At 41.3% G+C, this 14,197-nt stretch overlaps 1 protein-coding gene across 3 annotated transcripts in view; it reads left to right on the forward strand.

The window, feature by feature from the left end:
- CHRM2 (cholinergic receptor muscarinic 2) overlaps positions 1-10,533 on the forward strand; it is a 136,643-nt gene extending 126,110 nt beyond the window's left edge. For all 3 annotated transcript variants that reach the window (XM_043541149.1, XM_043541155.1, XM_007072304.4), the window contains one exon: positions 1,526-10,533. In XM_043541149.1, the coding sequence (XP_043397084.1) occupies positions 1,572-2,981 (1,410 nt within the window). In that variant the 5' untranslated portion in view covers positions 1,526-1,571 and the 3' untranslated portion in view covers positions 2,982-10,533. The remainder of the gene's footprint in view (positions 1-1,525) is intronic.
- The last annotated feature ends 3,664 nt before the right edge of the window (positions 10,534-14,197 follow it).

Raw genomic sequence — 14,197 nt, forward strand, 5'->3', positions numbered from 1 at the left:
GGATCATCCTGGTTATGAAATATGGATTATATGTGCATATATGGCACCTGGTTAGTAGCAAGTACCACAGAATGAAACTCTTGATCTCCTAGGGCAGTATACGTGCATTATGTAAGTTGAGTGGATTTTTTTCTTCCTTTAGTCACTCACCCAAACTTAAAAGCTACATCTTAAAGATCTGATGCCTTGGGAAAACTTTGGAAAACATTCCAACTAGAAACAATCTAACTTCTTTGTCACATCTGGCCTTCATGCCATAATAATCCCTTGAATACAACACATAAATAATGTACACTCAGAGACTGCACTGACAATTCCATTGCATTGTATTGATTTCAGAGGGAGACACAGAAAAGGATGCTGTATAACCACAAACACTTGTTCATCTATCAAATGTATATTACTAGTATTTTACTTTTATTTATTGAGTGCTGACAGTGTGTTTTATAAGGCAGAAAACAGGTTGGTAAATATGAACAAAACTGGATTTTTTGGTTTTTTTATGGTTCACCTGCAATCATTTCATGCCTTACATCTCAGTTCTCTGTGACATCAATGATTTCAACCACTTATTATATCACAAAACAGAGGATTGTGACAAATAGAGGATAAGCATTAGACAATTAACTCTTCATGTTAAAAAAGCATTTTTTTCATGCACAAACAGGAAAGAGATTATACAGAACTACTTTTAAAAAGTTTGGTGAAATCTGGGGGCGGGGGGAACTTGATAGAAACAAATCAGTATGTATGCTAATTAGATGAACAGATCCTCAGTTGGTAGAAATTGCTTAACTCTATTGACTTCAATGGAGCTATGCATATTTATATCAGCAGGGCATCTGGGCAGCAGGGAAAATTTTCAGTTTCCCATGCAGTGCCAGCCTCTTTTCAGACTCTGAAAAGAAGTAACTGGTATGTAATATTTGCAAATTATTGGGAGAAATTACACCCGTTTTTCCTATGGACCTCACAGAAGCCTTCCTCATCGCACCTTACAAGACAGAGAGAAACTTATTACCCTTTACCATCCAATTCCAAATAAAATTCATCTTCATTCCAGATTTTAACAACCCTTTGATGAACTTCCCAAGAGAGATTTAATTTAGATATGGTCTTGAACCTTAACCCTGGATCAGAACATGCCTAAACTTTGGAGGTGTGGGGGGGGGACTTGAAACTGAGATTCAGTTCGAAATGTTGTGATTAGTTCTCAGTTTTATAATGGGTCACAAGAAAAAAACTTGGATCTGAATAAATATGCATATTAGTGTGTCCAAAATCTAGATCTGGATCCAAATTTTGCATCCTTGTTCAAGCTTTAATTTAATCACCTCTATATATTATTCCCCATAGAAAATTGCAAACAGCAGAATGTTTTAGATAAACCATGCCCGTGTGGTTCTGCCAAACCACAATCTGCTACATTGAAGTTTTTTCCATACACATTTTTTCAGGGCTCCATTTGCCAGAATCAAAGGGCTAATTTAATAATGATATTTCTTTTGTTTTCTTTCCTCTGCAGGTTTAAGTGATAATTGGTCATCAGGTTTCTTGTTAGAGACACAGAAATGAATAACTCAACTTACCTAAACTCCTCCGCCGAGGATGTTATGGCACTGGGGAGTCCTTATAAAACTGTTGAGGTGGTCTTCATAGTCCTGGTAGCAGGATCTCTCAGTCTAGTGACCATCATTGGGAACATCCTGGTCATGGTGTCCATCAAAGTCAACAGGCACCTGCAGACTGTCAACAACTACTTCCTGTTCAGCTTGGCATGTGCCGACTTGATTATTGGTGTCTTTTCCATGAACCTGTACACACTTTACACTGTGATTGGCTACTGGCCCTTGGGGCCCGTGGTATGTGACCTGTGGCTGGCTCTTGATTATGTGGTCAGCAATGCCTCTGTCATGAATCTTCTCATCATCAGCTTTGACAGATATTTTTGTGTCACCAAGCCTCTGTCGTACCCTGTAAAGAGGACCACTAAGATGGCGGGTATGATGATTGCAGCTGCTTGGGTGCTGTCCTTCATCTTGTGGGCGCCTGCAATTCTGTTCTGGCAGTTCATTGTTGGGGGAAGAACTGTTCCTGACGGGGAGTGCTACATCCAGTTTTTTTCCAATGCTGCTGTCACCTTTGGCACTGCTATTGCAGCCTTCTACCTGCCCGTTATCATCATGACCATCCTCTACTGGCAGATATCTCGTGCCAGCAAGAGCAGAATAAAAAAGGGAAAAAAGGAACCAGCTCAAACCCAGGATCCAGTTTCTCCCAGTTTGGTCCAAAGTAAAATAGTGAAACCAAACAATAACAACATCCCAACGAGTGAGGATGGGTTGGAGCACAGCAAAATTCAGAATGGTAAAGCCACAGGAGAGGCTGTGACAGAGAACTGCATTCCAGGGGAGGAGAAAGAGAGCTCTAATGACTCCACTTCCATCAGCGTGGTTGCTTCCAATGTGAAGGAGGATGAAGCTACCAAAGAGGCCACCAAGGCTTCTGTCTCCCAAGTCCACTCGAAAGGGGAGAATTCCAAGCTGACGTGCATCAGAATAGTTACTAAGTCCCAAAAGGGTGACTGCTGCGCCCCAACCAACACCACCGTGGAGATTGTAGGTACTAATGGCCAAAATGGGGATGAGAAGCAAAACATTGTGGCCCGTAAAATTGTCAAGATGACCAAGCAGCCAGCCAAAAAGAAACCACCCCCTTCTCGAGAAAAAAAAGTGACCAGGACTATCTTGGCTATTCTCTTGGCCTTCATCATTACCTGGACACCATACAATGTGATGGTGCTCATCAACAGCTTCTGCGTCTCCTGCATTCCCAACACTGTATGGACTATTGGTTACTGGCTCTGTTATATCAACAGCACCATCAACCCTGCCTGCTACGCGCTTTGCAATGCTACCTTTAAGAAAACCTTTAAGCACCTTCTTATGTGTCATTACAAGAACATAGGAGCCACAAGGTAAAAAATGAAAATCGTGGAAAGAGGGGGAAAGTTCCAAGTTTAAAAAAACAATGCCATAGCACTTTATTCTCTAGTGTGGAGCATGCAATCAAGGAACCTAGTGGAGTCACTGACCTGGGGTGTCAGCTCTGTCTTTGAGAACTGCACTTAAAACCTTTTTTAAATTATTATTATTATCAGTGGATCTTGGGGAAGTGGTGATTGAATAAGTGGTCAGTAGGGAATGTGGACTTGAGGCACAGTTCCTTGTTTCTGTTGGTATCATGCAGAAGGGCTTTTTGAGTCCATGATTTTTGTCCATTCTTATAGAATAACAATAATCTTTGTGTATGTGTCTGTCTGTCTGAAGGAAAAAATGTAAGGACACTTTGACAACAAATAAAAGATAACTAACTGGAGAGGGGAGAGTAGATGAGATAGAGGGACACTGAGCAATTCAAACTCACCTTGCAAAGATTATTTCCAAAGTTAAAAGCTGACAATTATTTTTGTCAGGGTCTCATGTTGAGAATCTTAAAGGTAGGCTAACTATGACAGCTAATATATTATCTTTACCTCTCTCCCATCACCAAAAATATATCAGACAAAATATTCTTTATCTCACCATGAATCCCATGATTCACTATCCATTGTTCCAAGCATATCAGTTTTCTTCTACTGGGGGGGGGGTTGATCCCATGGTGCCAATGAAAATAAAAGGGAAAAAAGGAGGTCCTTTCCAGCTTGCTGTACCACAGAGAGTGTCTTGAGGCCCTTATAAGCCAATGTCTTTGAGAATTTAGCTCACTTAAGCTCTTTTATGTACTATCCCCCAGGAAGTTGTATTTTTCTTCAATCAGCCTTTTCTTCTTTTTTGCACCTCCCTGCCCAGGGCATAAGGATTGAAAATCAAAGCCTGCTGTGAATTAGAAGTTTTCATCAAATTAACAACCATGTGGCCCAAATCAAGGAAGTAAGTTGAGATCAGCAAGAGCAGTTGTTAATAGGTAACGAGAGAGTTATATCCATTTCCAATAGCCACAGACTTTATGTCCAGGATTTGCTTGTGGCCCCCAGAGGTGAAAGGTTAACATAAGAAAGTCCATCTTAATGTCCAACAGAGAGAAGGTTCCTACTAATGTATTTGTTCTAAGGAAGGGAATAACTGCATGCAGATTACTGTGCCCACTTGAAGTGACTCTGGGTATGTTCCTGGAATGAAGAAGCCAAAGTCCTTCTTAGGCATATGGTGGGGACTATGTATACTTTATGGAAAAGATACAATGCTGGCCATGTTTCCTTTTGTATCAGCATGGAGCAATATTATCTCTACCTATCAGGGGATAACAGTAGTAAAGGAGCAGGGAGGAAAACAGTGGTTATACAGATATAGGCCCTGCAATATCATTATTTTAAAATGTTCCAACAATTGTCCGTTACTGCAGAGAATTGACTCCTCCTGCCTGTAGAATAGCTACTTTTGCAGTATTTGATAGATATTGTGGCAAAATTGAGCACTGTGTGAATTTGGCAGAGTGCATCAGATTAAAGTAGACAGCTATTCCCTGCAAGATTTGCATCTGTCAATATTCCTCCTCTCATTGACACTTCCAGACACTTTCAAAGGTATGCCAGTGGATTTTGCTATCCAAAGAGCAGCCTTCTACAGTAACATTTCCGTGAGGTTCCTTCATTGTAATCCAAAAATATTCACCATCATCTGGAATGATGTTCACCCAACAAGTAGACCACTAAGTCATCTAGGTACATTATCCTACTATATTACAGTCTTCCAAAGTGAACTTCAAAATAGCAGCCTTTTGGATTACAGGGAAATTAACCTTGATGACTTAACGTTTAACCTTTTCAGATGCTCAGCTGAACTGTGGATTGGGGGCACTATGGAAAGACTTCCATGGACTTCAAACAGGACAAAGCATTAGGTTAACAGAACAAATGCTTGCTCACTAAGGGTCTGATTCTGCAACCCTTACAATGAACAGCATTAACTCCCATGAGTCCAGCTTTACTGTGATTACTCACTTAAGTAAGCGCTGCTCAGTGTAAGGGTTGCCTTGATCCCTGAATATCTTGATCCCTGAATATTTGATTGAAAAATTGATCCCTGAATATCTGTCAAAGCTACTTTCACCTGACGTATCTTGAAGGCCTAAAGGAAGTTATCTAGCCATGTTTCAGCATTCTGTGTTGTTTATTCTTTTCCAAATGGTAAAAAATCCAGAGACAAAAATCATAGAGAGTGAAATATGTTCACTTTCTATACCTTTCTTCAGGAAAGAACAGCTTTCCAAGAGACCACGGCAGCTCCTCCCTCCCAGCAATAACACATTCCCAAAGGGGGAAAGTAGGGACAGTATATTCTGCCCTGAAACCACTAACAGTTCAACTTGTAACCTTGGACCTCTGACATGTGCCCAGGCTCCATTCTGAACTCTCAAGTCATCACCAGGACACGAATACAAATCCACTTAGCACCACGAGGCACATCCACAGGTTAAAAAGTACACAGATACATTGCATGACATTCTGCTGCATCTCATGATGTGATGAGACACAGTGTGATGCAAAGAGAAATGGACATTGTGCCAAAGACCCACCAAGAGATGAAACACAACATACAGCTTTCTAATGCTTCTTCCTAACACCCATCACTATCTTTGAGCCCGTGAAAAGAGAGACTTTATTTCAAATTGTATTAACAGATAGTACATTTGAAAGGACACAGAAACTGCATAGTGTACTATACTTTTCCCTTAGTGTATGTTTCCTAGTCGTATGTACAATGTCTCTCCGATACACATACGCACACATTCTTCAAAACTTTAGAGTTCCAAACATGAAATAATGTGTCTGCAAATACACACACACACACACACAAGCATACAGCATACATGTGCAATATAAATTTTTCAATATTCAGTGTGATGCATGGGAATGATAGCCGTGCTGCTCTCCTTAACATCTAATGTGAGGTGCAAGACAAATTCCTATTCATCATGCTGTGTATACCCTTCTTGTGACACTGAGGCTCAGAAAGCCTCACACAATCTGTAAGATTTAAATTCAGTTTGGGGGGTGGATTAGTGAGATCCCATAGGAATAGTCTCTCATGACTACACCGTAATTTGTTCTTTCAAACAAAGCGGCACTGGTTAAAAAAACCTATCTGGGTTTTATAATCCCTCTCCCCATGCCTTTCCTTGTTCTTCCAAATCTACAGGATACTTCACATTCACTTTGTTCCCCTTTGGATTATAGTTCTGCAGACTGTAAATGTGATTCTTAAGAAAATGGTGCCTTCCACCTACCCATTTTAGCTCCTCATTTGTCATCTGAATCTGTCAGCTTCACTGACTGACAAAAACCACTGTTGTTGGTGCTAAGGAACCAATGAAACAGTGGAAATAAGAGCTGCATTCTGTTCTGCTCCATGCATCAGCAACCCTAGCACCAGCTATCTTTGTCATACTAGACCCATTATCTTTGTAATGCCGGTGGCAGAAGAAGCCCAGCTGGATTTTTCACATTCCATGCTGAGCTTTACATGCAATTTTAGCAAACTGTACATGTGACTCATTAAGAAAAAGAAACATGGAAGACAATTTGCACTACTTGTTCCCCCTCATTGGCAGGCTCCAGACAGAGGATAAGACATGACCAGGCACTGAATCTGAACCACTCTTTCTTCCCCATAAAGGTAGTCCCTCTAGATCAGGATTGAGTCACATCTATCAGTCCAGTGTAGGAAGACTTGCAAGTGTCACTGTCCAGTCTATAGCGGCTTTCTGAGGAGAGGACAACAGCCTGAAGGCATGTCAATATGGCCCCTTTTGTGAGCATTAACATCACTTTAGAGGGAAAAAATGGTAGAGATATCTCAGCTGTCAGCCAAAGTAACGTTGAGAAATCTGCTTTCAGCTGTGTGCAAAAACCTAAGGAACATTCTGGTCAGCCATCTGTTTGGCATTTTTACTTGATTTATTAGGAATCACAGGGGTCCATTTGGACATAGAAATGCTTTTGATTGTTGCCTTGTGAAAAATGGGCCATGCAAAACAAAAGCAAGTCAAAAGATATAAGACTTTTTTCCTCTCAAATGCCAGTAAAGACTGGTGTCGAAGGGTCAGATCCTGGACACTGGTTGTTTTAGACCCAGCATAGCATGGAGGGGAAAAATGCCTCTGTAAATTACCTTTTCATTTCCCTAATCCTGAAGCCAGCAGATGTCTGGGCTGGAGGAGCAATTTAGAGTACTCCTGGTGTGTACGAAATTACACGAGCTGCAACATCCCCCAGCAGTCTCTTTGCCTTGCCATGGTCCCAACTCAGCCAGCATACAAGGCCCGGAAAGTAGGCTATGAACATCCAGACATGCTGGCTGTAATGCCACTCCAAATTCCCTTATACTGAGGAAAGTGGCAGATGGCCAGCGAAGCAAATTTTCCAGCTGTTTCTGTGCTGCCAGAGAGGTGCAAAGCAGATGAAATAGGGGTCATAAACTAGCCCTCTGTTGATTTATTATGGGAAGGGGACTCTAAGATAACGTCTCACTCACTCAGACTGCTTCAAAAAATGATGACCACATGGAAATGTTTTGGGACTATCCCATGCATCTCCTTTATAATATAATTCCTATTCCTATTCCTCCCATCTCACTTGCTGATGAGTGGTCCTCTTTTATAGCATCAGAAGCAGTTGCCAAATCAGTAAAAAATTGTTTCTGAAGTAAAAGTCCCAGATTCACCTCTGTGCTTTGGTTGCTTTATGATGCTGGGACAATATTAAGGCAAGCAGGCCTACGCAGCCAGTGTGGGTGTGTGGGAAGAGGCTGAAAGAGAAGGCCGGCTACTCTGTGACACCAGTCAGCCAATGAAGGAGATTTTAGTGGTGTTTGCAGCAGGCTCCTGGATTGTCTGGCTGAGGTACAAGACAGTTAATGAAAGGGCCAGGGCAGGCAAAGAGGGCCCCTTCCTTGCTCTACCTCACCTCACAGCTGGATCTGCACTTGTTGCTGCTCTGCAATTCAGGGTGGCAAACCTGCTGGATTCCCCCCTTCCACCACTGCTTAGCTTTGATTTCGAGTATCTGGGGCTAATTAAAGACTCTCCCATTCCCAGGGCTTTGTGGCTGCCCTAGGCTCCATTTGCTGATGGATTTTACTCTTTTATACGGCCACAAATGTTCAAGCCTTTCCCCTCTGGCAGAACCACCAGCCACTCTGTCTGGCGGAACCACCAGCCACTCTGACTGCTCTATGCCTTTCCAACACACAGCAGCCATTCACCTAGCTTTAACCAGCCCGTTAAATAACTTTGGGTCGCAGAAGTGGCGCTGATATATGCTGCCGATTCTGGCCACAATTTTTATTTTAAAACCCCATACGAATAACTCAGAAAGTCACAAGTCAATGCTTTTATTGATCGAGAAGCCAAATTCATACCAAGGAACAGATTGCCGGACAATAAACGGTCTGTCTTAAGGGGGTAGATTTTCAAAGGCACAAAGAAGAGTTGGGCAACCAAAGTCAATGAGAGTTAGGTGCCTAAATGCCCTTTGTGCCTTTGAAAATCTTCCCCTAAATATTAATGTAGACCCAGCTGGTGGAAGAGTAAACACTTGAAATTAGGATGATAAAAGTGGGTGTGACTTTTTTCATCCAACTCTTTTGTGCCCCATGTATAATGCCCCTGGCTGTGAACAAAACTTCTGTCCATGTATCCTCTGTCCATGTTGTTGCACTTCACTGTAGACTTTAAAAAGAAACATTTTTTTAATTTAAAAAACCCTTGCCCCAGTGCCATACACTGGTAGAGGTCCCAAACTTTATTTTTTTCCCCTTCTTTTCCCACTTCTCCCCCTCTGTCATGTTCTTTGAAATATAGCCATATTTCCGCCCACTTTGCTGCTTTAATTAATGTCTTCCCAGGCATTTAAGCAATGGATCTGCAGTTTCTCTCATCTTTCAGACATACGGAGTGCTAGTATACTGATACTTCTGCCTTGCTAGACTCATGCCATTTTGTAGCATGCAAGTCAGCCTGATTCACGTCCATGTTCTTAGATGTACTACTGGAGATAGTAACCTCAAATCAAAATCCCTTTTAAAGGCTTTAATTTTAGAAAAAACAACACAAAAGCAAGACAGTCCTCTCCTTTCCCATTTGTAAAAGTGTATCAGCTCCAAACCAGAAAAAACATAGGTAATAATGGAGACTACATATTGTTATGATGAAATATTACATGACAAAACACCATGCAGTGGTCTGTGCATCATAAAATGACAAACTGGGGGCCCTGTCATCCATCCTGAGCTACCAAGGTACTGTTAAAATATTCCAGGTGCTCTCTGACTTCCACTGCCTTTTTCACTGGGGAATCCCAACACTTGGACTGTAACCAGAGCCAGTCTGATTTTGATCAGCACCACACACTGCAACCAATGTCTTGCAAATATTTTCTTTCATATTTTTACTTCCCTCAATTTTCTATACTCGCCTTTTCTTCACTATGGAAGGGGGAAAGAAGTAGCACTGCTGTATACATATCAGTGTTCCCTGTGCTTGAATTAGAGAGGTAGCTGGTGGATTTGTCACACACACACATTAATCTGCTGCTGCCTGAAGAAAAAAAAAAAAAGTGGACCACTCCCCGCTCCATATCTCTGTCTAGTCTTTCATCTGATGTATGGAGACTGCCATTTCTCTTCTTTGATATGGTGGGCAAAATTCACCCCTGAATTGTGTTTATGAAGGAGCATGCATGAAAAGCTTTTCCTGTAAGATCTTCCCAACTGCACTGACTCTCTGGGAGACTTTGGTATCTGGCGGTATCAGATGCAGTATCACTGTAGTAGTCATTAAAATGGAAGGTCCTGTTTCTGCTGCCCTTCATGACAAAGGGTATGTTTCCATGTGTTTAACATATACATTGTTTCACCCTCTGGCACTGAAAAAAGCACAGTAGGCTGGGAAACAAGACAAACTTTCTGTTCCCAAAGCTCCAGATGGACAAGCAGTGTGAAGGCATTCTGGCATTACCGCTTTTCATCTGCTCTGGGGAGGCTCAGAGGTTTTGGTTCCACAGATGATTCCATCTTTAAAGTTCTACCCCAAAGATATCCATCCTTTTCTGAAGCACATAATAGTGATAATAATAATAATAAAAATATAATAGGTGAGACTGTGCCATGGTCAGTAATAAACTGACCTTTTTATCACTTATCCCTTAACTTCTGGTGCCATTTTGAGGAGGTCATTGGTGAGCTTGAGTCTAACATTCAAACTGTAAATACCTTTAAGCAGTGTGTTTTAACATGACCAACAGCATACTTTGGCTATGTACAGAAATAATACAATATGTGTAATATTATCAAGATAAGGTTGCAATGTAAATATATCTACAATGAATGTTCAATTACTCTTCAAACTGTATGTACAAGGAGGGGCCTAGTCTCCTCTTGAAATCTAATTTTTTTATTATTATTTTTTATCTCAAGAGTATGAAAATCCTATTGTTAATTTGAAAAATTCAGTATTCTTGTCTTAAAAGAAATATACTGTATGAAAAAAGTGCATTAAATGTAAATGGTGTCCAAAATCATATGGCAAGATTGAGAAATGAGACGCATACAAACCAGGGCTGCTGGAATTTGGTAGCATTCTTGATGCCATACATTTGATCTCATATAAATAAGATAAGCACAAGTTTTATGGTTGGCTATGTAAAGCTAACCCACGTTATTATATATACCATATATATATATATATTTATATATACTGTATAGATATATACATATTATATACAGCATTCACACAGTGAAAGAAGCACTTGGTAAAGACAGGTTTCAGAGTAACAGCCTTGTTAGTCTGTATTCGCAAAAAGAAAAGGAGTACTTGTGGCACCTTAGAGACTAACCAATTTATTTGAGCATGAGCTTTCGTGCTCAACTACTTGGTAAAGAGACATTTCTGGGAATTTGTGCTTAATGTTTCAGTTCAGAGGGAACAAAGACTGCTATACAATTACATTAGGACATGTTATGCGGGCTGAGGAGCATCATAGCCAGCTAGGAAGGAGAGGCTCCAACATAACAGTTAACGAAGGATAGAGATGATGAGGGTTTGAAATGTTTTGAAGACAAAATGAAAATTACATGCAATATATGTGTATGTACCTCTGCTGAGTTGTATTCCTAGTTGAAGCATTGCATTAAACATCAAAATATAATAATAATAATAATAAAACTGGTTTTGTATGTGGTACCTCTGTTTTTTTGTTTTTCCTTATTGAGCAAACTACATTGTTTGCTGACCTGGGTTAATGGGAAGCGTCAGGTAACTAAAATCCCTCAGGCTGAGTTGCATGGGTGTTCAGTATTTCTCTTTTTTAGTGGCTAGTGATAGTCAAACCTTGTTTTTCAAGGCCTTCCTCATGAATGGAAAGTAGTCCAGCTTTACAAACTAGGGATCAGATATCTTAGTCCTCCTTTCACTCTTCCCATTCTCCCCTTCCCCTGCTGTATCTTTATGCATCTTTTCCTCGGCCTCTTTCAGTGTCCCTGTGTTCCCTCAGAAGAACTTAAGTGCAGGGTCCTGTCCATATTTTAACAAGGGGCTCCTACAAAATATCCGTCCTCCTTCCACTTAGCTTGGGGTATAGTCCCATGTCCTTGGGGCACAATCCCTACAAGAGAGGAGCAGTGAAGGGACTGGGATAGCTATTCATTGCATCTCCTGTTTAAACAAAGGCATGTGTTCACAGTTTACCAGGAGTGAGGCAGCATCACTGGCAAACAAACTTATAGCAATTGCCCTTTTGCTTGAAATGTCTATAATTTGTTCCTAAAGTATATATAGGACTGGATTGTCCAAGATGTTGAGTCACCTTCAACTCCCATTGAAGTCAGTGAGAACTGAGGGTACTCAGCGCATCATGGGATACTCACCACCTTGCAACATCATGACCACACTGCATACAGACACCATCGGGGAAGCCCGGAGATATCATCCTTGGAACCATCCCTGCCAACTGATGGAATCTGCTCTATTCAAAAGGCAAAAAAATGTGCCAGTATCGTGGTGCCCAAATACTGACACTGGAACTTTAACCATTGACTTCAATAGAATCAGGAACAGGACCTTCATGAGCACAGTGGATATATCATCTCTGGCAGGGATGTTTAGCAGTATCGAGAGACAGGATAACTCTGTAAGAGGCAGGGACATCACCCTGACCCTTCCTATCAAGTGGCTCCCAGCTGTTCCCTCCAGCACATCACTGTTTAAATGCTTGATTTCATTTTTTCTCTAAATCCCTCTCCTTTCTTCAAGATCTTTTTGTTTCTCTGATTTGGCTCTTCTCCTTCTAGCAGCTTTGACATCCATGCTTGCCTCTCTCTCTCTCAATCTCTTCTCACTGTTATCTCTCCTCCCTCCATTTCTCCAACCCTTCATCCATATCTCCACCTCAACGTCCTTGATCTTGGAATAAGGGCTAGAACACAGATTGTATTAGATATCCTGCAATTCACCATCTTTGTGAAACATTCAATTAAATTTTCATGACAGGCAAGTCTATGGATGGTGCTTATATGGCCCCCAGAATCACAGTATCAGCATACCTCACAATATTCTAAGTATTTATCCTCCCAGTAGCCCATCAGGCAGGGAAATACTATCATCCCCATTATACAGATAGAGAACTAAGGCACAGAGAGACTAAGTGACTTGTCCACAGTTACGTAGGATGCCTGTGGCAGAGTAGGTAATTGAAATCTGGTCTTGCAAGTCCCTGGCTTGTGTCCCAGACATGGGACCATCTTTTCCCTCCAAAGGAAATACAGATCCGACCAAGAGATGAACTCAGATCACTGCATTCAGAGTCCACAGTGTTAATCATTACACCGTGGAACCATTTTATTAGCATACTGGTACAATCCACCCAATATGTACTTCCTCTTTGCAATACCTGAGAATTGCTACTGTGTGGCTCCAGCACACTCTCAAAATGCAGGTGATGAGTGGTTTGGTAGATGAGTGACAGGGAGAGTATGAGGGCCAACTTCTGGCTGTGTGGTAGTTGACAATTTTAAGACTAACTAGATCCTTCTCCATATATTTTGTGAAGCAAAGACAAAATGCTTTTCTTTTCAGAAGGTACTTTAACATTATTTGGGTTTGGGTTCAGTATTAATTTCATGAAAATTCAAGGCAGGTGATGGGAACCTAAATTTAAGCCTATCAGTATGTAGACCTGCAAATGCAAAGCATCAGAAAGGGATGTACTAGTCTAGACTGTGCACACACAACACTGAGTTAAAGACTAATTTCCTCTTCTGCATCTAACCAGAATGCACACAGTAGCATTTCAGTGAGTAGGTGGGTTGTCATACAGTGAGCAGGTGCGTTGTCAGAATTCTGCAGTCTGAGCTTGTGGAGAGAGGGCAGGGGAAAAAGATGGAATGTGTGGCTGGGTACCAAAGCAAACAAACAAACAAAAATGAATATATACTCTTCCCTAATCATCTTGCCATCTGGACTTTCACAAAATTACACCTCTCTTTAATGGTACAGGATCATGTCCAAACTATGGCAATACCTAATGCCACCCATGCCTCCCTACCAACCCAGTAGCATTTCCTCCTGTTCAGTGTTTTGTGAGTGTTTGGAGGCTCCTTGTTTCCTGGTGCTCCCAATCAGGTGTGTTACATCCTGGAGGAGAGTGTTTCAGATAAAGTTACCCACTCCAGAGCGACTTCCCTAGTGAGCCAGCTATTCATCAGAGACTCAGACTGTGCATTGTAACTGCCTACTATTTGCAGTGTTCAGGAAATGCCCTGGGAAAATCAATACAAAGAAAACACTGATCGTTTGTAAATCTGTTAACTCTCTTCTGGCCCCTCGCCAGCCATTTTATTCACTGTCTAGATATGGAAACCCACTTGACCGTGGAAGGAAATGGACTTCGCCGCTTTGTTCTCTCAGGGCCTTGCCAACTTCCTTTTCCACCACTTCACAGATCCAGAGGGAATAATAAAAATGGTAACAATGATTTCAAAGATGGGGGGAGAAAAAGAAAGAAGCATTTTCCCCATACAAAGATTCTTCTCTTTGTGTTTCTCCCAGCTCTTTCAAGGGGCTCTCCAGCTTTCACTCTTCTTAAAAACTTGCTAAAAGGCACAGAGTAAATCATGATCAGAGCTGGGTCTGTGGCCTGAAA

This window comes from Chelonia mydas, chromosome 1 (genome assembly GCF_015237465.2).
Source record: "Chelonia mydas isolate rCheMyd1 chromosome 1, rCheMyd1.pri.v2, whole genome shotgun sequence".
NCBI lineage: Eukaryota > Metazoa > Chordata > Testudines > Cheloniidae > Chelonia > Chelonia mydas.